Genomic DNA, 27,994 nt, shown 5'->3' on the forward strand with positions numbered 1-27,994 from the left:
TCAGGATAAGCCGTTTGGTCTCGATTGTAGGTTCATTGTGGGCAACAAGTGAGCAAAATTTGAGCGAAATCGGTGCGGGTTCGTGCAGACTCGTCTGCATGGTTGTCAGGTGGACACGCTTTAAAACTTTCTTTTTCGAGCTCAACAATAGGAGTTGGTATAGGTGTCTGATTGATTGATTCCCCTTGGATGGAATATAATTACCGCTGAAGAGAAAAACACCATTGATGTTTTGACAATTCTTCTTTCTAGATAACGTCATCCCTAGGAAAGCTAAGCAAGGATACGGCAATGTATCAATTTAAAGGAATTTTGCGATCAATAAAAAGCCATAACATATGCTTTTAACCTTTTAATTGCAGATATTAAATAGAGTGTGTGAAATAACACTAAATACAATTTTTTGTGTGATTTTTGTTTAGTACTGAAATAACGCCCATAAATCTACATGATCTAACTCCATTCAGTTTTCAAATAAGACTTCCGTTCTAGCACGGAAAAGTAGTGTCTGTCTACCAAAAACGAATTCTCCTCAATAGGGGTTCCTTTTTTTCTCATACGAACCGAAACCACTTAAGAAAATTAACCTAAATTTACTCACTCTATTAAGACGGTTCTCTCCGTTTACGACAAAAGCATTTAACACTTAAAGCAAAGCAATACATTTCAATAACAATGCAATCAATTGTTTTCAAATGCCAATGGATCGAGAGTTAAACAAAGCAATATGAGAGCAAACTGCATTTCAGGTAAAGAACATATTATGGAATCGATAATGTCAGCATACGGGTTACTTCAATGGTGATTAATACCACACAACTAATACATTACCAAACTACAGAAAAAAATTACCAAATTTCAAATATCCTTGGGAGGATTCTTTAGTAGATTTGCTACAAAACAATTTACGGCAGAACGTTTTCACTACAACAGTTCGCAAATTTAAGTAGTATGGACGGGCCGTTTCTCAAGTTTGTTTTGCTTTTTAATTGTTTGGATGTTACTATTTTATCTCTTTCTCTCCTGTTTTAATCAATTAAGAAAATTTAAGAAATATCTACCCAAATTCTCCTACTCTGAATTCAACTGAGTTGATTCAGTAATTATTTGTATCTTTAAACAATTAACTTGATGAATTATTATCTAAAACAAAGACCTCATTTGTTTCTCTGATATGGAAAGACCTTCAAATCATCGCTGTTATCACCCATAGTTTAGCACCGTGAAGTGACAGAAGGGTACCCTAACGACGGGCACTGGACCATTTTCCCAATCTTTTTGCAGCGGCCTTCTTTACAACTTCCTCACTTGGTCCTGCATCTTCATCTCCAAGATCTTCAACCCTGGAGTATTTTTTCTTGTCATAAGCTCCCAGATTAAGTAGTTCCTCATATGTCTGGGGTGGAAAGCAAGAAATAAGGGTTGTATACTTGCAACACAGCACTATGTACTATGATGTTAAGCTGAAAAGTGCAGTTACTTCAAAGGTGGACTGAGAATCTCTGTTGTTTTAAGAGAGATTTATAAACTGAAAATGGTGAAATGCGCGTAGATGGCGTGACGAGCATGAAAAAACCGCTGACCAGGGATCTAAATGGTTTTAGTTGAGCCGTTTACAGCACTTTGGGGTACAAAACCAATCACATCAAGCATTGCTCCCGAAACTAAATGGTGTCAAAGTACTGAGAAATCTTAGAGGTTTCAAAATTCATAAAATGTTGGGAAGTTTTAAATTTTTTAAAACAAACCTCTTCACGAATGTATTTGTCCATTCTTTGTCGCAGATTTTCAAATGGAGGACGGAAGTCAGGGTTAAAATTCCAGCACCGTTTCATCACATCATGCCTGAAATTAAACAGTGATACTCAATTGTCAACTACGTTTTTTGGACTATGCGAAGAATTGCAAGATGTTTCTTCTACAGGAACCCTTTTAACGAAACTAATGGTTTAGGTTCGTTTTGGGTCATCAAACATATCTGGACTATTTCACTCGCTCTGACCTCGTCGAAGTACGTAGACATGCATTAGCACAGCTGAATACCTTATGCTCTTAGTTCACAGTTTTAAAAGAAGGCAGCTTTTATAATTTGTACAGTGCAAAGAATTGTACAAGTAGAACTGTTAATTGTGATGTGTTGAATTTTACGCTATACATTGGAACACGTCGATATCGCACCAGAGAGGTGCAACTCACAGTTTTTTATCAACATGATCAGGCTTTGGCATCTGATATCCTTTTGTGACCTCTGCAACCACCCTGCCTTCTGACCATCGATCGTATGGAATTCCTCCTGTCAAGGCATAAGGACGTGTTCATGTGATATTACTGAATACATCACTGATAAAGTTGTTGAAATTGTAGTCAGAGAGCTACAATTTTAATAATTGGTTACAATTGTAAACACCTATCAGGCGAAATGATAAGAGTGCGTATAAACATGTTCCACGAAATTGCTGCGGCTTAGACGTCGTGTTCCTTTTTGACATCATTTTAAACAAGAAAGAAATCTGCCTTTACATAGTTTGACGATGCCCAAATCTAGATTTTCCTTAATCCTGCATGTACATTTACATAGCTTGATGATGCTCAAAAATAAATTTTTCTGAGTCCGTGTAGTTTAAAGTTTCTTCCTTTTGGTTCGGTTTTTGTGGTAGTCTCTAACAAGTGAACATTATGGAAGCCTTCTACTTCTTGTTTCATTTCATTTCATGAGATTAACTATCGATAAACAGTTTGCTACATATTAAGATGAAAACAGCGTTACTGAGACTTCATTTTTAGGTGTAAAAAGCATATGATCTGTACTGAACACGGGATAGTCCTAAAAACGAAAATTGTCTCACGTTTTGCCTGGAGGTTGTACAATTCCACCCGAACTCATTATCAGGGTTCATTTTTACAAAAGAAGTTAGACTACTTGATCAGTCTTACAAGACTTGGACATTACTCAATTAACTTAAGGCAAGAGGATGTAAACCATCTATATTATCTTGTTTAAGGCCCATTTCAGGAATAAAAGGCCTGGAAAAAAAGTAAAAACAAATCTTTATTATAAAATAATATTCTTATTGAACTTTACCAAGGGTAACTATCTCATACAGAACGATTCCATAGGACCACCTGATGAATATATCAAAAATATTCCACAGTTAATGCCAAGCGAATTTTGGATGTGAAGTAATAACAAAAAAAAATCAAATTGGGTGATCATTCTGTTGAGGTGAGGGAAGAATATACACAATACATACACATCACTCAAAGTGGAAAGTCCAGCGAGATTTCCCAGCAGAATTTCTGGTGCGGTCCATTTGATTGGCAAACATCCCTGCGGAAACAAACATTAAAACTTCTGTTTAAACTATCATTATCACAATTCTATTTGTTTTGCTTTGTTTTTTGTTTGTTTTTTGTTATTTTTGCTTTACATCTTATTTTTATTATTTTCTTCAATATTAATTATTTCTGGGTATCTGTTATTTTGCAAAGAAAAATTAGTGGTAGTGTAAACAGAAACACTGTGAAATGTTGAACACCAAAAGAATAGTTGGTCCTTCATGCACTTCATTCAGTTTGAAAAAATAAAGTTGTCAATTTTTTTAACGCGAAGATGAAACAAGTACGAGAAGAATGGCTAACGAAACTGAGAAAAGCAAAGGAAGTAAATATTTTGAGTCCTTGAACGGCGAGATGCATTAGAACTGAACATATTGGAAAAAATGAGTGCATGATTCAATTAAGAGAAAGACTCAATTAAGATGGCAATGGGAGAGGCACATACAGGAGGTTTTGCTCACATGAAAATTATGGATTAGTGCAGAATAAAGAAAGTATCCAAAGGAAACTTCTTTCGGATAAGTGCACACAGCCTCTAACAGAATGAGTTGGAGACAAAGGAGGAAAAGAAGAAACTCAAATCAAGAGAACATGAGAGGACTGAAGCGGGCCACCGAGTAGTTGCGATAGTAACGACAGAAGCTATTTGTAGCATTTGGCGAGAAAAGATGTCTGCTTTTCCAGATCTACATTTTGCTTTAAAAATTATCTCCCTTCTTCGGCAAAGTCATTTTACAAAATATGAAGCTACGTAATATAATTGTATAAAAATGTAAAACAAAAATAAATTTGCCATTCTTTAAAAATAGCTTTCAAGCAGCCCTATTAGAAAACAGAAAACATACTTCCTTTCGCAGAACTTTTTACAAACAACTTCAGTGAAATTTATGTACCCCGATGCTTAGCGTTTTACTTTGTCTTTTTCCCTTTTTTTTAGGTCAGTGTAAACTATGAAAGCCATGTTGGTGGTCGAGCTAAGTTAATTTCATGCTGAGAAAATGCTGGCGTTTACAGCTTGTTTCTGGAAAGCTCCACACTAAAGCAACAACAACAACAACAACAAAAAGCATTTCCTACCTTTTTGGCATTTCCATGGCCATATTTAAAGCTTTGATATGCCATGCCAAAGTCGGTCACTTTGCAAACATAGTTGTTATCGAGGAGAATGTTTCGGGCCGCAAGGTCACGATGGATGATCTACCAGGAGACAAAGATCCATGACGTGAAAGCTTCTAAATTATTTGATTTAACGACAAAACGGCGAGTTAAACGTCTGAGTATGTGCGAAGAGAAAAGGACAACTAGGCAGGCCATTATAGTTCTTCAAGGCTGTCAGGACTACGTCGTTTACCTTCTCAGGAAAAATGGCAAACAGAAGTGATGATGATGATGATAATTACGATAATCACAGTAATAATGATTATGACTGTAAAATAAAATTTAGAAATGGTAAACCAAAAGAAGACCGCTCAGAAAAACAATTTGCTCTTTTCATTACCTTCGTTTCTTGTTACAAATGTCGAGGGGCGTTCCCCTTTTTCGCTTTTTTTCTTAAAATTGGCAAAAAAGCTCGTTCTTGCTTTTTTTTCCTGTTCCTGTTAACGCAGCGGAGTGTCCCACAACAGACCAATATCTAATATGGTTGGCGCGTATCCCACCATCTTACCAAACTATTATGAAAATTACACTCATATCTTTTTCCTCATGGAAGTAAATATACCTTTTGTACAAGTTAACACATTCATCAATAACGTTTAGTTATTCAAACGAGGTCCAACCCAACCACGGTTTCACCCGAGCAATGGGCGTCGGGTTTTCTCTATTATTTGAATAAATGTCCCTCGACTGCATGTTTTCGGCTTTCTCGGCTTGGATCATAAAAATAAGAGGCTCACACAAAAAGTTCAGCTAACATGAAGATAGTTTAGATGGCAGTTTTGTAAACAACTACTGAACTTTGTTTAAATAACCGGTCCTATAAGTTTGACATCCGAAGTGATCTGCTCACTGTAATAAAAGTACCACGGCCCAAAGAAGGTCTCAGACTTTATATAAGTGAAACGTACCTACAAATGTTGGTCAGCATCTGAGCTAATGTAAAACAGTTTAAAGATCTGAGAGATTTTTTGGAGTTAGAATTGATATATGATAACAATGAAGGACTTCACTTACCCCTCTCGATCCAAGGAACACCATACCAGCAGCGATTTGTTTGGCAAACATCACAAGATCATAGTTGGTCAAATCTTGAGCCCTACCATCACCAAGATAATACCGATCCCTCACTCCTCGGCATTTTCTCAGATAACCAAGTAGGTCGCCGCATGGCATGTATTCCATGATGAGAATTGGGTGAACTTGAAGTGGCGTTAAAGAAAAAAAGGTGAAGGCTCATGACCACAATATCTATTAAAAACTTCGGAAGAGGACTCATTTTAAGGATTTTCCTTCATGAGACTTAAGCCTAAATTTTTAAATGAGAAAGCAAGATAGCCCAGTTACAAAGATTAGTGATATTAGATACTCTGGTCGTGCGTTCAAGATCTTCGTGATCGGGCTATCGATAAATGTTCTCAAAGAGGAACAATCTCGCTACAGCGCGCGCGTGTACACACACACACACACACACACACACGCACACACACACGCACGCACACACACACACACACACACACACACATACCCACACACACACAAAGAAACATAAAAAACAAAACAATAAAAAAAGAAACCACAAACTTCGTCCGATCAACAGGCCATTCTGGTTATGGAGCTCAAATAAAGAAGTACTGTAGTATTTTTAATAACTTATACATAGAAAAATGCTTTACTCTTAGTACTTACTTTGAGTTGTAACGCAGCCCATAAACTTTACAATGTTTGGCTGATTGTTTTCACCTATAAGTTTTCCCAGCTCAATTTCTCTCATCAAACATTTCCTTCCTTCCTCTCCAGCAGTGGCTACAACAACAGGGTATGTTGATGGATAGATAATCACATTGACAAATGCATTTGTTTCAAGCTTGAGACTGAGAACTAGTCTATTTGGGTTTCAAACCTTACATCTTCCTTTTACCATTTAGATGATTTTATTTGAAACCAGTACGTTACTCAACTCACCGACGAGTTCTCCCTAGACACTGCTGAGTCGAAACCAGCTTAGGTTCAAATCTTAACAATGGACCCTTGGTTTTCCTTGTTTAGCATCCTTAGGTAAATTATTTTTGTTGTGGCTTTTGTTCCGTATTTATTTAGTAAGTAAGTATTTATTCAAAGTCAATTGCACAGGCACTAGTTGCCCAGATCTCCCGAAGCAGAGTCTCATGACAAATGTGATTGACAAAGAAAATGTGAAAAACATTATATATATACAATATTAAAAATAAAAGTTATTCGATAGTAAATATAATATATAATGTAATGAGTTGATGCAATTTATATAGTGGTGACAAATGCTGAGAATAATCGTTGAAAATGATAAATATCAATTTGAACAATTGTTGCATTGGCAACCAGGAAAACATTGGAACTTTTAAACCAAAATTCTTTGCGAAGGCTTCGAGAAAACTCACACTAAATATTTACAGTGATTAACCCAACATTATGACGGAAATCGAGAAAAAGTGAACAATGTAAAGAGGTTTGAAATCGATGGCCTCGTGGCACCGTTCGGAGATGCCACCACCGCGCATGAATGAAAACTTGGATGTCCCGTATGAGAACCCAGGCGACGGCCGTGGGTCGACCATCCGCAACATCACAAATACTATCAAAAACCACCATCCACTCAGTCTATTACATTGCCCCCGTTAACCCGACACAGTCAACCACTGGAAAAATGGGAATGAGTCACTTTATATCGGAAGTACTTGCACTTTGATAAAACATAGTTTGAGGGAAAAGTAAGCTCCAGTGGATCCAGTTTAGGATTTAGAACTCGAAGGAGACCACCCTCACCCCCCTCTCCACCCCTTCAAAAATACCCGACACAATTATGTTTGCAAGGACAGTATCGCCAAACTGGCTGATTCTTTTCAATTAATTTGTTTGCCTCTTCTCCCGTTTGTTCCGTGTTTATCTGTGAGTGAAGAAGAGTGAGAAAATGTGTGTATTGATTCGAGAATAAACTTTTTTTAATCCACCCCTAGAATCTATATATGTATTAGTATATCGAATCAAAGGAATCTTACGCGTGAAGCATTTAGCGGCGACTGTTCGGTTTCCAGGTCTCCCATTTGGCGAACTCAGGAGAGCCCTCCACACGGCTCCGAACGCCCCTCGCCCAATGACTTCTTGAAGCAGGACACGGCTCACCTCAATCTCCCATTCATCTACCTCTGCATTCAATGGCTCCATCTGAATTGCCTGCTCCTGATCAGGACTGAAAATTGGAAGCATTACAAGTTTTCAGGGTTAAAACAAAGAAAAGTGATGAAGAAAAAAGACATCAGAAGCGAAAAAATAAATATTAATTTGCTAATATAATCTGATTTATTGCCCTGACTCATATCGAGATGAGCACTCTTACTGATAATGAGAAGACAAAGTTTTCGACAAACTAGAGACCAAGATTATTATGAAACACGTTCATAACTATGATTATGAAAATACACTCTGCAAATCAGATGAAGTTAAAAAATAGCCTCGTTGTTGGAAACCTTTTCAGTTGGTCTCAAAACCAGATTATTATGCTTGAATTCTCAATTAAAGGAAAAAACATTGAATTGAATGATAAAAACAAATGGAATTCAAAGACTTGTGAGACAAGAAAAAAAAAGAATTAACAAACGAACGAATGAAGCTGATTCTAAATAACAATTGATGAATGCTAAATATGCATATTGACCATGATAAAAGTAAAGTGATATTATCCCTGTGACAGTCATCATTCAAGGTCGTGAGTCATGAGGGGGTAATAAGTAAATTTAAATTTTTTGGGCAAAGCGAGACCAATGCTTCACAAAAGAAGAACCAAAAAATAGTTAGTTTATGTTGCTGACTATAGAGACAGCATGGAAAAGATTAAAGCATAGGGCGAGAACTCCACGTGTAGAAATGTGATCAACGAAAGATAAAACACTTGACTTACAGAGCCATAGCTGCAGTTCCAGTCGAACAATTCAATGGAGACAAAGGAAAAAACTTTGTATCAATTAATTCAATCAAGTATTCTTATAAAATTGCTCTACAATGGAAGCATGATTTGAATTTGAAAATATTAGCTAAACATTTTCAAATGTTCTCCAAATACCAACATCAATAATGTTCGCCATAACAGTAATTTAGAAAATTACAATTTCCGTTTGTTCGTTCTATTGTTTTTTTCTACGGGTAAGGGTTAGCTAGAGGAAACACTGCGTTAAAGTGCGGGGTGAGGTAGAAAAAAAGAAAAAAACTTGACCATTTTAAATTCTCTTACTTTAAAAAATAAATAGCTAAAATAAAACAGGGCAACTGGGCCTCACCTGCCGTTGGACGCCTGCAGAAAAAGCAGGCAATCAGCGAAATGACAATCACTGTTGCCACTGATCCACCAATGTAATACCACAAAGAATTGGAACCCTGCATGGCTCGTGGCACTTGCTTAGCTAATTGTGTCAGATAAATATGTGGCCATGGATAAATCTCAGCGATAATAACTGTTACAATAATGATAGTCATGTCACCGTCAGGAATGGTTGTGAGCATCCCAATTGTCTGTTATTTTAACCCCTGATTCACGCCTGTTTTTAAAAGCAAAATAACTGATTTTTATTATATAGATTTATAGAGAAATCTAAGGTTATTTTCTTGTGAGCTTACACGGGAAAAAAGAGTACTATGTAGGTATCTACATGTATAATGTTCTGCTACTGTTTCTAATCTCTTTTCAATTGAATAAACTATAAATATTTTCCCAGGAAACAAAAACTAATAGTAAACTTTAAGAAGAACGTAAGAAATAGAAGTTTTCTTCTATAAGGATGACCTCGTTGCTTGATTATTGGAGTTTTTTGTGCTTTCTTAGACACAACAGTAGCCTCAGCTTACCTTTGACAGATATTATTACAACGTAGCGGGCCACAAGCCCAAGCTTGTTGCGTCCTTCACAGGAGTATTTTCCACCGTCTTCTTCCAAAACCTTAGCAATGGTAAGTTCACTCTCTTTCTTATCCCGTTGTGTATAAATCTTTGCTCTTTCTGATGGCGAAACTCCATCTTTTTTCCAAGTTACATTTATCGTGTCTTCGTTGACCTGGCAGGTCAATGTGAGGACATCTCCTGTTGTGAGTGTTGGATATGGATCTGGAACAATTTGAGCAGAGGCTTTTCCTACGTTGAGTAAGAGGTAATTTATTTAAAGAAATTCTAACTCGCATTTACAACTCTCCAAAGTAAAACAAAATTGGATTAAGGGAAGGAAAACAGACTAAATTTAACTTCATAAAAGGAAACTTTGGAACATGTCGCTTGGGATGAAAAGGTTTGGAAAAGGCTTCAGTGGAGAATTTGAGGCCCCATGTTTTCAAATGACTGGTAACCGTCGCAAGTGCCCAAAATTACATCTAGGAACATAAACAATCTCCTATGGTTCCAATACTTTAAAATTTTAAACTAACCTCTTGGTAAGCGTATCAAAAGGATTCCACAAATTAGTTAAGTAGCCCAATCTATTCATCCCCAGGTACATAGTCGAGATTATCAATTATGCGTCGCATAAATAATTGATGACTTTGCGACTTGCTTTTTCAGCTACCTATCATCGGGTTTTTAAAATTACGCGCGGAAGGCCTATTGTTCTCGAAACATTTACATGCAGCAGCCGCAAAAGCTAGAAATCTAAGTATCGTATTAGCGGTAAAGCGTACACTAGTTGGTTTTCATTGGTCGTGATTTTGTACTCCATCCCTCACAAGGAATATTGCACTTGCTTATTCACCTGTCAGGATGAACATCTACGCACGTTCACACGTCAACCCGCTGGTTTTAAAAGCTGGCTATTCAATATGCTTATGGTTAGCGAAAGCAGTTTGCGCCAGAATATCTGCCTGAGGCAATTGCATGCCAAAGTCATGTTGAAAATTGTAAAATCGGCAATCCTGTCAAGTCACTTCAAACGTATCACAAATTTAGAAGTGGGGTGTTACTCAGCTAAGGACCTGATTATCCAAAAAGTTTACCGGCTCGATTTCTCAAAAAACGCGTGCATCTATTTAATCAACGGAGCTATTACACTAATTCGTATCAATAAACCATGATAGCGCCGTCACTTCTATTTTTTTCTTTGTTTGTTCTCGCCTCCCAAATCACTACAGCTTTATCTTCATATCAGTTCCCCTCTCCATTGTCGTCGTCTTTCTTTTCGTCCTTGTTATCGTTAAAGCTATCCTAGTCATTATCATCGATATCATTATTAAACTTACCATAAACACGCAGTATTGCAGAGGAACTAGTAGTGTTTGCTTTGTTTTTCGCTTCACACCTGTAAGTGCCTTTCATCTCTTTTGTGACACTTTGCAACTCTAGCAACGATTCTCCATCGTGATCGGTTCGATTGATGTCAAATGGGAGGTTATCATTATTAAAAACCCAGTCTAGGGTTGGTGTTGGCACACCTGAGGCTCGGCAACTGAAGTTAACTGGATGCCCTTCGGTAACAGACTGGTTTATCGGAGGCTTAGTGATCTGGGGAGAAACTTGAAGTAAAAAGACCAACAGATTCCTTAAAGGTTCACATTAACCATTTTAACCCTTTCCGCTCAACTCTAAATAAAATTCCAAAAACAAACAAACAGACAAACGAACGAACAAACAAACCACGCAATAAGTAAGCCTATATTTTTTCTAAGTTTTACTTCCCGTAACATGAGTACGAACATGAAAATGCTAAAAGAAACCACATGAACTGTTAGTCATAATGTAATATTGGCAGTTGTTTTTATGAATTTATTTGTAGTTTTAGTCGTAATTTAGCTTCCGAGAGTACTAGCGGGGTGTCTATAGCTCAACCCTTCAACAGAGAAACGAACTAATGCTGGCAAATTGAAACTTAGAAAAAATGGAAGTTCTTCTCAAATCTTATTCCAACTTAAGTAATGAGTTATTATGCAATGAAAACGTATCATGAGATCGTTATTCCTTACTCATTAGTACACTTAAAAGAAATAAATAAAAAGAGAAAAAAATGTCCTTTTGTGCTGGCTTAAACTACAAAAACTAACACTTTCTAGAGTTACAAGTTTACTATATGACATCGACTACAGTATGGAGTTTACCTGTGACATCGATAAGGACAGAGCCGTTAGCTTTACCATAATCATTTTGAGCAGTGCATTCATAATATCCCTTATCTTTAAAAGTGGCGCGTTTAATGACTAAGATGTTTTTGGTACTAAGAAGCACTCCATCCTTGGTCCAGTTAACAGATATTTCTGGATCACCACTCCGATAACACTGCTCAGTAAACGTGGAGTTAACTTCGATGTTAACATTCTTGAACTCAAACTTTACACGGGGTGGAACTGCGAAGCGAGTAGAAAAAACACAGATTGCGAACTGCTAATATAGTAATTAAGGATTCAAAGTCCCCACCTCAATTCCCTTCCCCCCAATGCCACTCAAATACATAAATAAAAAGACGAAGATTAAACAAGTTTTGATTATATCATATAAAGGTTTCGAAAAACCACGTAGGCCAGGCTATATTGCTAACTGAGCTTTGAAACCATCACGCAGGAATAGATGTAAGATAAAACGGTCTGAAAAAACACTTATCACGAACCTGGTCTTAACAAATGAATCTATTGCAGTTAACAGGCGAAACTTTGGATGTTAAGATTTTCTGATGGTTTTCCTCAGATTCATTTCTACTTAGCACTTTTATCTCAACCAACAACACAACATGGATCAGAGAGACCAACTGTGCAAGTTACATAACGCACATAATTCCCAGAAATTCTGACTCGCACAGTAGGATCAGTCGTTATGGGAGCTAAAATTTGATATGTCTCCAGTACAACATAGAAACAGAAAAAGGTAAAAATTATCAAGTTTGTAGGGTAGGGCTCTGGAATAGAATCCCTCTAGAAATACGCAAGAAGGATTCTATTATTTCCTTTAGTTCTTCCCGTTTTTAAACAATTCTTAACTGTTTTAGAAGAGGTTAAGGGCGTAGAGCCACTAGTTCAACAGTTTATACTATTTATATACCATACTTTACCAACCAAGTTGTTATTTACTTCCACAATGACCCAGAAGCTCAAACCCAGACGCCTTAATTTAGAGTCCGGCCCACTGAACATAAATTTTCACCCAATAGACAAATAAAATGCATGACTATGAGATTAACAAACTCACCCTTAACAGAAATTTCGACGTATTTTGTAAATATACCAGCGGCATTCTCTGCTTTACAAGTGTACCACCCTTCGTCGTTCTTTGTTATTTTAGGGAAAAGGAGAGACCAGCCTTTTTTCTGAACAATCTTATTCTTGAGCCAGGATATCTCAGGCTCAGGCCGACCAGCTACAATTGCACATGTCAAGTTTACACTGTTTCCCTCTATGATGAGATTCCTTGCTCCAGAAATGTTTACTTTTGGTCGAACTAAGAGGTAAAAAAAAAATTAAATAAAAAATAAAAACAGAAAACGGTGGCATCACTAAACGGAAAAAACTAATCTTGTCCAATATCAACATTTCTCATAGAGATTTTATACAAATGTTTCAGGCCTATTTTGCGCAATTCTTATCTTCATTTCCACAAATTGCATTGGACCGAGTCAGGAGTTAAAGGGCAAAATAGACATCAATTGGGTGAGATACCAACAGCTTGGCCGTAAGCACTACAACTTGAAATGAGAATATTAGCAGTTGACTAGAAATATTGTTTTCTTTAAACAACAACAAACATATGAAACATATGTATGAACTGCGGTTATGAAACGTCTATATGCACGATCCTATATGCACGATCCTATATGCACGATCCTTGTTTGATTTATCATCTACGGGTTTATGTCGAATTAATTTGATGGCCTGTTCCCAGTTGGCTTGTTAGCTCAATTGGTAGAGCGCTGCACTAGTATCGCAGAGGTCAGTGGTTCGAATCCCGTACAGGCCTGAAATTTTTTCAGGTCTGATTTTCACTATTGCTCAAATAGTGCTTTACTGCGACGGATCGTGCATATAGACATTGTTTTCTTTGTTTGTTTTTTTCATATTGCAGACCTCTCGAACTTCGTATTAAGATCTATTGATAGTAGTCTTCCATTATAACGGACAAATTTAGAAGCAGACAGAAGGCGCAGTGATGAGAAGTCCGGTTTCTGCAGTTACTGCTAACCTTTACGTACAGAGTTTTGAAAAAAAGCGATCAATATTTAACACGATACCTTTTTTAAAACAACTTAAATCAACAAATGTAATAATGTTAAGGTTTCACCTCACATGGCTTTACATTACCCCCATTGGTTACTCACTCATAACTGTCACTCGTATGGTTTTATCACGGCTTGTGATCCTCTTTGCTCCTTTAGTTTGTTTCATTGTACAAATGAATGTCCCATCGTCTTCAGAATTTACGGGGTTAATAAGTAGGCTGCCATCGGATACTTGATTGAATCGTATGTGGTCTAAAGAGTTTCCTCCTTTTTTACTCCAAGACATCTGTGGGCTTGGTACTCCCTCGGCACCGCAGGTTAATAAACCAGATGTGTCCGCAATCAAGGTTTGTTTGTCCAGCGTGTTCTCAGTAAATTTTGCTGTCGAAAGAAGTGAAAAGAACCCCCGATATCATAGCAGTACTATTAAAAAGTCAGTAGTATGCTAATCTTACCCGTCATTATCCTGTATTGTTAGCCTGTGCCTGTATCTCTGTAAGCTGAAAAGATGTGTTTTCTTACCATTAACGTAGACAATGTAATATTGACTATATTCCATTCTGTAGCACTCGTATAATCCTGCATCAGACAACTGCACCTTGTCAATGAACAGTTCACCAGTTTCTTTAGTCCTGATTCTTTGAGAGGTAGAGTTTGCTCTTTGACCATTAATGGTCCATCTTGCATAACTGGTTCCATTACGTATTGAGCATTGAAGCTCTTCATCGCTACCAATATCAAAATAGAGTTCATTTTTCTCCAACACTTTTTTGTTCTCTGCAAGAAATGGTTCAGTTAGAGGATGTTATAAAAAAACTAGTTCATTTTGAATACCATCACAGATAGAGAAAGGAAAGATGAATGTATTTAGCTACACAAATCCTTAATATGACTAATTTGTAGATCATTCCTACCTTCTATTGGGTAAAGTTCCATTACTTCACAAAAAGTCATGTCAACCGTTGTTAATTTATGTTACATCCAAATTTTAAAATACGTGAAGACCCTGAAAGACCTAGGTAACCCTTCATCGAGTCATGAAATCCGATAAACAGCCATTGAAACCTTCATAAAAGTCATTTGAACCCTAGCTTAAGTCACTTGAGTCATATTACCTCAGACCAATTAAGTAAAATCACCAATAAGCTTAGTCATGTCACCCCAAACCAAGTCATTTCATCCCCAGTTCGAGTCATATCTTTATCTTAAGTGGAAAATATGGGAATAAAAATATTCTTTTTCGCAAGCCATACTCCAACAAACAGAGAGTCTAACTAAATCAGAGACAATATTAGAGATTTTTTAAATTGTAGGAGTCATAAAATTGAAAAGGGCTACTGGTCGACTAGATCTATAGCTCCGAGTTTTTAGCTGATTTTCTTTTAACCTAAAATGTCTAGCCGTGGAAGAGAGACAACACAAGAGAACAGAATCACCTTTCGGGCTTGACAATGAACGACTTACTTGGTTGACACAAAGCCTGAGAACCCTTGCCATCTGATAAACATTGGGGTGGGATATTAACCTTTCCATCAATACGAGCACAAGATGCAAGTTCTGGCTCATCTCCTTTGCAAGAGACATCTGACATTACAAAAGGAATTCCCTCATCCTTTACGTCTGAACCAGTGAATTCCGCCAAAGCCTCCTCAAAGCCAAGTTGACGACAAATGACTTTGACATCGTCAAAATCCCATCCATTCCTGCAGATCTTTGCCCATTTACCTTTGTAAAATACTTCCACTCTTCCTCCATACTCCACATTTGCACCATTCAAGCGAACAGGAACTTAGGAAATTATAAAACGTTAAATACACTGGAATAAAATTCGCTAATTATAGGAATGATAAATTTATGAAACATTACGAATGGCCATAAATCCCGAAGTGAATTATTCAGTTAGTGCCAACTTAGTGATTGTGTTCTTCAACATTCTCGGCATATTATTTTCTTTTGTCCGTCAGGCTACAAGTTTCATTGGTTCGGAAAATAATAGTTTCGATGTTGCAGGTGTCATTTGTTTTCCAGTGTGGATCAAGACGTTTACATTGCATATTGTTAGTCTCCTTGAGGCGATGTGGTCGACGATCCCGTTATCAAAGCATTCGTGTGATTCACCTCGCAAGTTTCATCATTATACTAACTTGAAAGCAAACAAGATCTAATTTATATTTGCAGTATTTTAGAACTGTTGAAAGCATGTTTTCGTAACTTTAAAACGGTAAACTTTGAGAGTGCAATCGGGAAATTCATATGATAGACTATAACCTCTGAGGGAAGAGACGTTCTGTCAGGTGTCAGTTGGAGATTTGGACATTTTCTTATTGCACGCAAAAGAGAAAAAATGGTAAAGGAAAAGGAGAAAAAAGTTTTAGGGGAGCTGAAATTAAGGATTCAAAAGTATCAATTTGACTATTCTTTTGGATACTATAACGTTTATGAGCCCTAAATGCATGATAGCGCAGGTTCTTATTTCGACAGCTATATTAAATAGTTATCTTTTAAGCATGTAACTAGAGTTGTAGAAATCAGCTAAAATCAACTAATCGACAATGGTTTGAGGGCTCACGAGGCGCAGTCAAGTGAGTCCGCAACACATTGGCCAGTCATAGTGCGACATTACTTCCAGCTGTCGCTGAATTTTTAATTTTTTATACCTTTCTTGTATCTGAGCAAACTTGGAGGACAAAAAATAATTTGTCTCGGGCCATTTTACCTCTCTGTCAATGTACTTGAAGTTATCGTGGTACAAAATACGGAAAATGAGTACAATTCACTTTTACCTTTGCAAAATTGCTTTTTCTTTGCCAGGTTTTTTTCACATGTAGTTGGAATGGTGCAGTTATGGTAGATGGATGTCTTGGAGGCGTTGCCTCTTTTTGCATACCATGTGTCATTAACATAGAGACCGTTGTTATAGTAGCCCATGGCCATGCAGGTTGATGTGAGATCACCTTCATCCCATTGACTGGTACAAAGCTTTTCCCAGCTATTGTTTGTGTAGATTTCCATTCTACCGACAGATGGGTTCTTCTCTGTTTTAAAACGCAGCGGAAATGCTTCAAAAAATTTTAAAAAAGGAAAAAATCTAGTTAGTTTGTTTTTGTTTTTTAATAGTTTTGATGATGAAAATAACATCAATAATAATCAAAATAATAACAAATATCCCAGCAGTATGCAGGACGCGTGTTATACATGGACTTCATATTGCGCCTTGGTCACCACAGAGTCACCGCTGTGGCTCAGTGGTAGGGCATAGGAGTGCGGAATCTGAAGGTCTCGGGTTTCATTCCTCATGGAGAGTTAGAATTTTATTCTGTGTCCCACGCTTGTGACAAGACGAACAACAACTTTCTCTATTTCGTTCTTTACCGAGCTCAAAATTTACCTTCTTTCTTATTCTATTTACAGACATAATGATGTTTGCCGATTAAAATGATTTAGCTGATTATGAATCCATGTCCTTAGACTTTTCCCTTGTATGCCATAGAAAACACCTAAATATTTCAGACTAGGGAAAATCTCAGAAATAATGGTGCCATCGAGGTTCAGTGAAACGGGTATGAAAAAGTTTTGTAATCAAAGTAGGACCCTCATATCGTTCATTGTAATAATTGCTATACTGAATAGAAGAGGAGAGGAGATTTTAAAACGAGCATAATCTGTAGCTATCAGCAAACGGTAACGACAATTTATGTACATGGAACGAGCTTTTTTCTCTTTCTTTCAAAAAGTACATGGTGAATTTTGTACATGTACAGTTATAATGCATTCATGAAGGATGTGAGACCTCTAATGAAATCCTTACTTTAAGTAATTTGCGGTTTTTACATGCGTGCCTTCATGATAGTGTGTGATTGAAGTTCAAACTCAGAATTTGTCCTAAATTCATTGTTATTTTAATATCTATTCGTGTATTCATTATATTTTTCTTTTTCGTCAGAGACATTCCTTTCACTAAAATCACACAATTAGATTCTTGTATGTTACCTTGATGACAGCTGGACGTGTTGCTACATTCTCTCAGCAGAGCTCTGGCCCCACTGCAGTGTTTCCCACCATATTCTGGTTCTGGATTAGTACATTCTCTTTCCCTTGTTTGTATACCACCAACTGGCTTGGTACAGATACTCCATGAGTTCCATTCGCTCCAGCCACCATCGACTTAAAAAAAGTACAATGTTGCCTTAGATTATCTTTGTAAAGTCTTTAAATGCACTCATGCGGATATAGTCAGGCAGTGTATTCCATAGCTTAGCTGAGAAGTATAAAAATGAATTAAGGCCATAACTAGTTGTTCTAGCTTTTCTAAGTGACAGTATGTAATTACCGCGAAGATTATAAGAAGAGGACCGATGTGAAAACATACCTCTCATATAAGCTGGAAAATGAGTGAAAAACAGGCTCTTGTACAACAAAATAAGGAAATTCTGGATACACCCATTATATAAGGAACTAGTGTTGACCTTAGTCAGAAGGCTATCATACGGCGACAAGTAATCCCTAAGTATAAATCTAAGTATTCTCTTATTCAACGCCTCTAGTTTATCCGTATTCCGCGCCCCGCAAAAGTGCCAAACTGAGGAACAATAATTAAAATGCGGTAAAATGTAAGCTTTGTAAAGCGTAAGTAAGGTGTCCCTCGAAATCAGTTTTCGAAATCGTAACATAACATTAAACTGATTATTGATCTCTTTGCATATATTGGATATGTGACTAGATAAATCGAGCTTATCATCTATTTCCATTCCGAATATCTCTAATGTGTCCTTTACTGGGAAGGAAAAACTATAGTCCGTTTCGCCAAGAACGAGACCCTGGTGCTTGCCCTCGTTGACTAACATCCCATTTTCCTGGTACCAGTGATTGGCTAACTTGACATTGTGAGATATGCACGCGTCTACTGTCGCTGGGTCGATGTGGGAATAGTATATCTGATGATCATCGGCGTAAGCGTTCAGCCTGGCGCCCTTCACGTAAAACAAGAGATCGTTGATAAAGAAGTTAAATAGCATTAGACCTAACACACTCCCCTGCGGGACCCCACGTTCAACGCTTTTCCAGGTGGAGAAGGTGCCGCCTATCTTGACTCTCTGAGATCTACCAGAGAGATAGTTCCTGAGTAGAGCGCCACTCTTGTCATCCATACCGTAGGCTATGAGCTTGGAAAGAAGGAGTGGTTACTGAATAACGTCAAACGCTTTGGAGAGGTCCATAGAGACCACCGCAACGAGCTCACCTCTGCCGCGCATCATCCTCCAGTCTTCCGTCAGCCTTAACAATGAGGTCTCACAACTATGAAGCCTCCTGTACGCGCTAATGAAATCTGAAAGCATTTCGAGATAAAACTCATGCATCTGCCCTTCTAGAAGCCTTTCAAAAATATTGTTCAGAACGGGGAGCACTGTTACAGGCCTATAGTTAACCTTACAAAACTCGTCGTCTTTTTTTGAACAAGGGAATCACAGTGCCCATCTTCCAATTTGCAGGATAAGAGCAGTTTTCAATGGAATGGTTAAAAATGTTTGTGAGAGGCTCAGCAATAACAGATGCAGCGTGTTTGACCAGCCGTGGTGGGATCATATCGTGACCAGGCGATTTACGAACATTGATCTCTTTCAATAAGCTTGCAACCTGAGGTTTGCCTGTGTGATGAGAACTGAAGCAAGCAGGTTCGTCTTTGCCCCTGTTTTCAAAGATTACTTTGATACTCAGATAATTAGCAACATCATTGCCATAATCCTCTTCCTCTCTCAAAGGTACATTATCAGCGATGTGTACAAAGTGTTCGTTAGATAATTCGGCAATAATTCGGCCACTGAATTGGGTTTTTAAAAAAGCGGCCACAATCGTTCTCAAATAGAGTTTCAAGCTTTCGTATAGTCTTCTCATTTCGCGCGGAGATGTCAGCATTGAAAAAAAAAGACAGCTTTGTACGTGGTACGAACTCTTCACCTCTAACTGTTTTCATTTTGTTGACAAAAATGTGGACTTAGACTAAAACTGTTCCTTCGAATTGCTATATTTTTAACATTCAGGGGTGTACACACAACGATTTTCACAAATTAATGTTGGTGTAGTCACTAAACAGATGAAAGGTAAAACCATTAGAAAAGCAAACAATTGACCTGTCCGCCGTTAAAACAACGTTACGCTTTCCGCTATAAAAACTCGCCGGTTACTCATTTTAGCGTTATACAACAATATAAATACTGACGGCTCGCAGTGAGAAGAATGAAGGCTTGAAATTGTATTTGAGAACGACGGTGGCCGGGACGCCTTGTTAAAAACAAAATATACTCGGAAACGGCGAGGAATATTCCACAATAATGCAAATGATGGCGAAAGATGATCGCCAAAAGCAATTGCTTTAAGCGTCTTCACTCATAGTTACACCTTTAGTATTTCAAAGAGCTTTGACTCGGTTACCCATATGCTAACTGCGACGAGTATTTTAACTCAAATCGAAACTCCTTCGAAGAAAGGTCGAGTTAAATTATAATGTCGCAGCATTACTCTGGAAACGTGGTAGAAACGTTACAGTATAATTTCGGAAGTTCGCTATCAATTGGTCTGCCGTCGACATATCGATTTGTTTACATCTAAGTGACTGATACATTTGCATATTCTGCCCCATTCTAATAACTGTCTCTACGCCTCGCGTACCCACAGCTGAAAATGACAATCAATGACAAAGAGAAACAAAAATGGCAGGGATACTGCAACAGTGTAGCCGATTACAGAGGACCCAAGCATATTATCAAGAATTTCGTACCATTCAACAGACGACAGCGCCGATACCGTAGTTTTTCTTTGTGGGCTCTTTTAAGGTCTGGAACTCAATAAGTTGTAACAAATCGTATCCCTTTGTAATGTAATACACTCAATAATATTATTACTCGGGACTGATATCGCCCGTATTGACTCTTGAGCTTCCTCAGGCTTGAGAAAATTCTCACCTCAATAATAATGAAACTTCAATAACAATTATACCTATTCCATCTTTTGTGTGTGTAGTCCGTAAGCAGTATATATGTGCAACCCTTGAGCTCCTATTTTTCCCCTTTCTCACTATCACCGTCACCTTCATCTTTATCTTCGTGTCCATTTATCTCCCCCATCTTCATCTCCATATTCATCTTCATGCTTATTAACAACTAGTAATAGTCTGCAAATATTCTACAAGCAGCTGATGGCTCATCTGGAGCGTCATGGTCTATTTTTTGAGCACCCGTTTGCTTTCCATCCGAACCGCTCAGCTAGCTGTTACTTACTTCACTGATTTCATCAGAAAGAAGGCCGACAGTGGAAAGGCAACAGGAGCCGTTTTTATTGACTTATCAAAGGCATTCGATACCATCAGTCATTCCGTTCTATTGAGTAAACTTTCCCGTTATGGTGTATATGATATGGAACTACAATGATGTAGTGATTGTTTATTTTATCGCAAGCAGATCGGTCAGTTTCATGGTGTGCCCTCTGAACCAAATCCAATTAACATTGGAGTTCCTTAGACCCCTTGATTTCTCATATTCTTTAATAATATGCATAGTCCCTTTTGTCATTGTAGGATTATCACTTATACTGATGATACGGGGACTTTTACATCCTCAAGTGACATCGATGCGATACAAACTAGCCTTTCAAAGGACTTAGATACTCTCTCTAACAGGTCTCGTGATGATGAACTTATTTTTAATCTGAAGAAAGGAAAATCTGAAATGATGCTGTTTGGTACCGGTAAATGCTTAAATCTGTTTCAAGGCTGTCAGGTCAAGCTCTCAGTGAATGGTTCTCCCATGAACACTATTACATGTTACAAGTACCTCGGTGTGCATCTGGATCCGACGCTTAGTTTTGAAACGCATTTTCAAAACATTTACAAAAAGGCAGCTGGATGAGCAAACCTCCTATGGCGCATCCGTTCCAGCATTGATACTGTTAGTGCCCAACAAATTCATCAATCGATGATTATACAAATATTTACGTATGGCTGCTATACTAGTCTTTGATGGTCAGAGTCCCGCAAACGCATGATCCGCTCCATTGAGACCCGAAGCCATCATTTCTCCGAAATGCAGTCTGCAGAACCGTGATTTTCAATTTTTAACAATTGATAACTTTTTGCAAAAAAGAGCGCGCTACTTCCTATTTGACATCCTTAATGGCACTGCATGCTTTCCATTGAAAGATTAAATTCAATGATTACATCATAACGCTTTGAACACTAGAAACAATGGGAAATCATAAACACCACCAAAGGTCAAACTGGATTTTGCGCACCGTAGCTTTTATTTATGTGACTCGATTTTTAATTCATTACCTCTAGTTTTAAGAAACATTAATTCTAGAGTTCTATTTAGGAAATCCTTAGACGTCTATTACTTGAAAATTTATTGTTTAATATTTTTAACGATTTTTAACTTAGTGCATTTTTGCCTTCATACGTATTTTAGTCAGTTTTATTTTACATATCTGAATAATTCTTATTTATAGCTTTAATTCTTAGCCAGCAGGACCCTGCTGATAACAGTACTTTGTACTGAAGGGTTATCCTGGGTAAAAAATTCGATTATTATTATTGTTTTTATTATTCCTGCACTATTCTTACGAGGTATGGAATAGGCTTAAAATAACTTGCTACGTCCCTTTCAAATCTGTCATTCTATATATCCAAATTCTAACACGGGTATAAGTTCATAATGACGTCTGGATTGTTTTCATATATCTCTTCCTAATTTTTAGTCGCTGAATTAGCAAATTTAAATTCGGTGAAATGTTTTCAGGGAAGTTTGTTTTAAAAAAAGATCGCTTTCCAACTTCAATAATAAATACTTACTAGATAAAGGCGCGCCGATAGTTGCTTTGACAAATCATAACGCGTACACCTTTACTAATTTTGATAATGTACATAAAGTCATGACTCGTCAGTCACTGATATTCATCGAGCATTTTGATGAGGAGTGAAATGGGAGGTCAATTAAAATCTCAAACGAATTTCTATACTGAATGCCATGTTAAAAACGATGGGGTGTCGAGATCGGTACAAAAGATATTCAACGACACTCCAAAGAACAATCGGTTGGAACTGCCAAACAACTATTTGCATACGTCTAGATACAAAATAAACTCACATCATTTAAATCAGTTGACATGTACTCGCTCTTTAAATGCCGTTATCAATGAATTTGTTTTTTTGTCATATTCATCAATTTTGAAGTCGATTTATAAGTGGTTTGAAGCCCTTAAATCTGATTTGGAACCTAAGAATCGGCTTTTTCCCCATATCTAACTGAAATTATATTGATTATGGACTCCAGCTCTTTATATTTATAAATGTGAACCATACCTCTCACTTTAATCCAGAATGTTGAGCTCGTGCTCCCTTCGCTGTTTTTGGCGCTGCATGTGTATTGGCCAGAGTCCTCCGATCTCGCTTGATGAATCGTGAGAGTGTTGTTGTTACTGAGACTCACCCCATCCTTAGTCCAGCTTACCTCAGGCGTAGGGCAACCTCTTAGAAAGCAATTGAACTGATGCGATGAATTATATCCAATCAACTGATTCTTGAGCTCAGGATTGATTTCAGGAGGAACTTGGCATAGAGTTGAAAAACACAATTCAAAGTAGGTGAAAAATAATAAAACAAGAAAAACAGAAAAACAAAGAGAATAACTAAAAGAGTAAAAATAAGTTAAGATTAGTCTGTGACATTTGATCCGAAAAGCTGCTTGCCTTACCCTCTCAGTATTTGAACAAATGCCGTATTACAATGAATGCTTAGTGACCAGCGACTCCATAATTGGCTCGATCAGTAATGGTGAGTATGTTTGTGTCACCAAATAACTTTCCATCCTTTGTCCAATTCAACTCTGTTTCAACAGAGACCCCTCATAAAGTATTTCGCTCGAGTTGCTGAATCTAATTTGACGAGCTTTTACTGCCGATAATTAATTTCAAGAAGAATTTTTTTGTCACCCATCCTCCCCCTTTTCCTTCCTTTTAACCGTTGCTCACCCCCTTGTTGTAAGTTCCAGTCTTTCCCTTGCTCTTCCCTGCTGTTCAAATCTATATATAATTTTCACTGATAAAATGCTAAGTACTTGCTCTCAAAAACTAATTTAACACTGCCTTAGGGAAACCCCTCACAAACAAATTTATTTCAATTGTGGAACCTAGTTTGACAGACTTCTCTCGCCAATAACTGATTGGGGAGGACCTTTTATCTCTGAAAAGGAAACTAATAATTAATTTAAAAGTTAACCCAATCCCCTCCCCTCTTCCCCCTTTCGACCGTCGCTCACAATCTTGGCGCAAATTTCTTTCTCTCTCAAGCTCTCCCCTGCTGTGAAAGTTAAAGATGGCAGCCATAATCATTTTGATAAAGAGAATAGAAAGCACTCGCTCGCCAAAGTCTCGCCTGTTCTATAGGAAAGTGTAATGATCTTTCCTTATTCTCAAGGAAAAATTGTGTTTCTTTCGCCTGACAGAATATAAGTCTAGCATCTATTCGGAAATCATAAAAGGCCTGTAAAATTAAATATATATATATATATATATTTTTTTTTTTTTTTAATTCAACGCGTTCATTTTTTTGTTTGCCCTTTCTTCTTCTCTTTTTCTTATTGCAAATAAATAAACAGGAGGGGGACTGAGGGGGAGTATTCTCGACCAGCACTTCTGGAGTCCTCTTGTTTCTCTTCATACATCAAACCACTTACATTTACAAGGCCGTGATTCCCGAGTTCTTGAGCAGTTAAATTCTAGAAGCAAGGTTATTCAGATAATCTTTTAAAAGTAAAACGATTAGAGTTTAAGTCCTCTTAATTCTGTTGGCGAAAAAAAAATGGTCATAATAAAACGTGAAGGTTCCAGGACAATTCCCAAATAAGAGAATAGGAAACGGACAAGGAATAAATTTAATCTCGTGTTAATATGATTTGAACATGCATTTGGTACTTTTCTAACCCCAGTAACAGTTAATGTTTGGTTATTAATCTACTTAATCACTTTCACCAGAAGGTGGCGAGGGTCGCACAACAGAGCGAGGCTCCAAATTAAGTGCGCCCAGTATCCCACCCATCCCACCCCAGGGGAGGACATCCATCACACAGTAATCTCGTGTGTGGGAAATTAACGTCTCCTACCCCAACCCTGCAGGAGAAGGGACCTCCATTTATTCGTCCCTATCCGAGAAGACTAGAATATCTAACCATTTCTTGATGTTACAGAAAGGTGGCAAATTCTTCTCAAATTATATTAAGACCCTGAGTGTTGGTCCGGCCGGGCTTCGAACCCTCGACCTCCCGCATAACAAACAGTCCAGCCCTCTATCCATTGAGCTAACCGGGAGGCGGTGCGCATCGAGTAACGCAGGGTGGCTGAACACAGTTTTTGAAAAAAAAACGCAGGGATTGTAAAAAACAAACATGCCGTCAAAAGAGCGGTCATTTTATTTACTCAACACGTACCCGCATTATCTGTGCTATTTTTCTCTATAGTTGGCGCAGTGTATCGAGGGCTTTTATCTTTTTTTACAAAGATATGTTACAAAAGTTAACGGTGCAAAGAACCCAGCATTTCTCAGCTTTTTCGTCGTTATCGAAAGAACCCAGTCAAATGCAGCGCATGCGTAGTAAGTCAAAAAGTTGCGATTGAACGGAAAATTGCTTTCTCGGAAATATGCCTATTTCTTAAGAACCACTCAGAATTTCACGAAATGTGGCACGAAAATACTTTAGGAAATAAGTAACTGGAGTATTGAAAACAAAAAACCATTTTAAACAAAGGAAATTGTAGAATATTGAGTGAACCTCCAACAAGGGATAATTAAAAGATCTCTCTGTTAAATTGTTAGCAAAATGGTGTTAACTTGTGAGTACCGTTACAAGCTTGTTACATGCAAATTATAAAGAAAATCTAATGACTAGATTTTCTACGAAGAAATTAATTGCCTGTTCATATCTATCCATGTCGCCATGGCAACGGCACATACGTCAGTCCAACTATCTAAAAACCAACGTTTGTTTTGTTAACTTGCTTGCCACCAGTTTTGGCAAGGGTTTTAGAGAAAATGGTGAAAGAAACAAAGGTATCAAAAACTGTGTTCAGCCACCTTAAATTTAAAAACAGCCTATATTGCAATCTCAGTATATAAGAAATTTCAATAAAAAGTTGAATAAATTCATTTGAATAAAATCTTTAAAATGCATTTTCAGTCTTAAAAAAATCCACGGGCAAAAACCAGCAATTGCACTTTCCAATTACCAGCATAAAAATCTCTTGTCACTTACCAACTCTTTCCCGGTACTGTCTGCATTCTTTGCAGTCGCCACTCCATGATGACCACGCCATACAACCTTTAAAAACAATAAGTTGTGCGAAGAAATCATTTGGGGAAATTTTTTACCAGCTGCTTAAATCTGCTCCTTGCCGTAAAGGATATCAACGTAAATAGTTATCATTGTCGATATCCTAAGTTTCTAATTTACAAGGAGACCTTGAACTAAAATCACTGCGTTAAAAAGATAGATGGCTTGAAGCTTATAAATCAGCCGCCTTACAGGTCCCTATTTATAAGCATCATCCATGTACTCCAAACATCCTCCAGGGATTTATCATGTTATCAAGCCCGGGAAAGTGAGGTTTTTCTTTTCTTTTTTTTTTCTACTGCTCAAATAGATGCCTGTACAAAAATTATTAAAGAAACAGACTAGGATTATAACGCTGTCACTTCTGAATGCCACTGTTGCTGTTAAAGCCCTACCAGAGGGTGGTCAAAACCATTCATATTCAGTCGCTGTAACACTTAAAAGTTTTGCTTCTATTATGAATCTTTGTATTGGCATCATCCACTGATCCACAGAGGAACACTGTTTCCTGCCTGTATCTGTTTATTGGGAACCATTCGTTTGTTCAATGGACTGTATTATTCCTACTAATAAACGATAGTTCAAGAATAACTACTTACAATCTGTTAAACGGGTTAGGATGAGGACGTTAGGTGAACATAAAAAGAAAGATTGCACATACGATAAGTAAATGAGTGGCTTAATATAACTTTGAATTACTTGGCAGCCACATCATAAGCTTCATGAACTAGCTGAACATGTTGTACTCACCCGCTTACAAATCATGAAAGTATGCCATGAAAGAGAAAAATAATTTTAAAAAAATCGTTAATTCACTTCTATTCTAACCAATTTGTTTGGTTTGTCTTATTTTTCTTTTACGTTGAAGTAAAATAAAATAACAGGGTTTGTTACAACAAACGATCAGTCCTAACATGACTGACATCTAATGATGATCACACGTACAAATATCGTTTATTACAGGACCTAGGTTTTCAGAAACACATTATAACTGACCAAAACTGATAGTAAAGTCTTTTCGACTTTAACACTTAACAGAAACAGTGATCGGTAATCGTCAGACCTATTCACCCCCAGATCCCCTTGCTCTGTTTACGATTGCAGTTTGCGGATCAGTAGCCAGGTGGTTCAGAGAGTCAATGATGTATATTAACTCACAGGAGAGTTCTTCATTAATGGGAAAGGATGATTTTGATAGTTACCTTCCCTTTCGGCTTGGAAGAAAAGATGAGATAAGAAAAGATGAGAAGTTAATGATGTGAATCTAATGTAAATACAGTTATAAGTTAGGGAATAGGAATCCATCGTAAATTCTAACTTACATTTTAGAAAAAAAGGAATTGGGTTTCAGTAACGTATAAAAAGCGAGTGATGGCAACAAACTTTACATTTCTGAAACATTTTCTCAGGATGCGATGCGGGAAAATAAGACCCCAAAAACTTCATTCAAACTACTGAAGATGGGTTGCCTTTCCAGAGTCCAGTTTAAATGTACATGTTTCATGTCGATTTCGCGTTATGAGTTTGACTGATTTTATGCGTCGTATGACCAGTCCTTGAAGTACTTGCGGTTTTAACTCTCCTCTGCGCATGGCAGAATTTATAGTGGTCGTAAGTCAGAAACCGTAAACATTTTTGTTTGCGGTCCTTGACGAGATTCAGGCGTTATCACAGAGCAGAAAACGTTAGCATTACTTAAGAGAATGTTCCTCGATAGCGGTCACAAGTAGATCAGAGGATAAAAAGTCAGTTATGGTAGTCTTCACCAAATCACAGAAATACGCCTTACACACACTGATGGATGTCAGCGTAGATTTCATTGATTAAAACTGTACTATTAAAAGGAAAAGCAACTTCTTATGGGTGTGTCTGTATTGATCCAGGGTCACATTGAAGTTTTACTTCGTCAAATCCTTCATTTTAACTT

At 37.5% G+C, this 27,994-nt stretch overlaps 1 protein-coding gene across 3 annotated transcripts; it reads right to left on the minus strand.

The window, feature by feature from the left end:
- Positions 1–337: 337 nt before the first annotated feature.
- On the minus strand, positions 338–27,445 carry LOC148731210 (muscle, skeletal receptor tyrosine-protein kinase-like). Of its 3 annotated transcripts, none has more exons than XM_088760292.1 (24): positions 26,667–27,445; positions 25,990–26,055; positions 24,418–24,459; positions 23,046–23,291; positions 17,687–17,860; positions 16,480–16,755; positions 15,161–15,484; positions 14,219–14,473; positions 13,796–14,077; positions 12,673–12,921; positions 11,592–11,837; positions 10,740–11,012; positions 9,367–9,648; positions 8,802–8,924; positions 8,426–8,435; positions 7,527–7,717; positions 6,181–6,297; positions 5,509–5,693; positions 4,414–4,533; positions 3,252–3,328; positions 3,083–3,123; positions 2,197–2,293; positions 1,749–1,845; positions 338–1,396 (listed from the first exon to the last, which is right to left on the minus strand). In XM_088760292.1, exons 2-24 carry the CDS (start codon positions 26,048–26,050, stop codon positions 1,244–1,246), a joined length of 3,921 nt encoding a protein of 1,306 aa, XP_088616418.1. In that variant the 5' UTR covers positions 26,051–26,055; positions 26,667–27,445; the 3' UTR covers positions 338–1,243. The 3 variants fall into 3 exon arrangements, with proteins under 3 accessions (XP_088616418.1, XP_088616417.1, XP_088616419.1); XM_088760291.1 differs by lacking the exon at positions 26,667–27,445 and adding an exon at positions 26,463–26,660; XM_088760293.1 differs by lacking the exons at positions 338–1,396; positions 1,749–1,845; positions 2,197–2,293; positions 3,083–3,123; positions 26,667–27,445 and adding exons at positions 2,300–3,024; positions 26,463–26,660.
- Between the last annotated feature and the right edge of the window lie 549 nt (positions 27,446–27,994).

The sequence above is a fragment of the Stylophora pistillata genome, chromosome 5 (genome assembly GCF_964205215.1).
Source record: "Stylophora pistillata chromosome 5, jaStyPist1.2, whole genome shotgun sequence".
Classification (NCBI taxonomy): domain Eukaryota; kingdom Metazoa; phylum Cnidaria; class Anthozoa; order Scleractinia; family Pocilloporidae; genus Stylophora; species Stylophora pistillata.

What these genes read in the sequence shown, in the direction of transcription:
- LOC148731210 (XM_088760292.1), bottom strand. Translation starts at nt 26,050, where the DNA reads ATGGCGTGGTCATCATGGAGTGGCGACTGCAAAGAATGCAGACAGTAC. An exon ending in GGAATCACGGCCTTGTAAAT is followed by an intron (nt 23,292 to 24,417) that starts GTAAGTGGTTTG and finishes CTCTATGCCAAG; the next exon opens with TTCCTCCTGAAATCAATCCT. An exon ending in CGCCGCTAAATGCTTCACGC is followed by an intron (nt 6,298 to 7,526) that starts GTAAGATTCCTT and finishes CTGTTGTTGTAG; the next exon opens with CCACTGCTGGAGAGGAAGGA.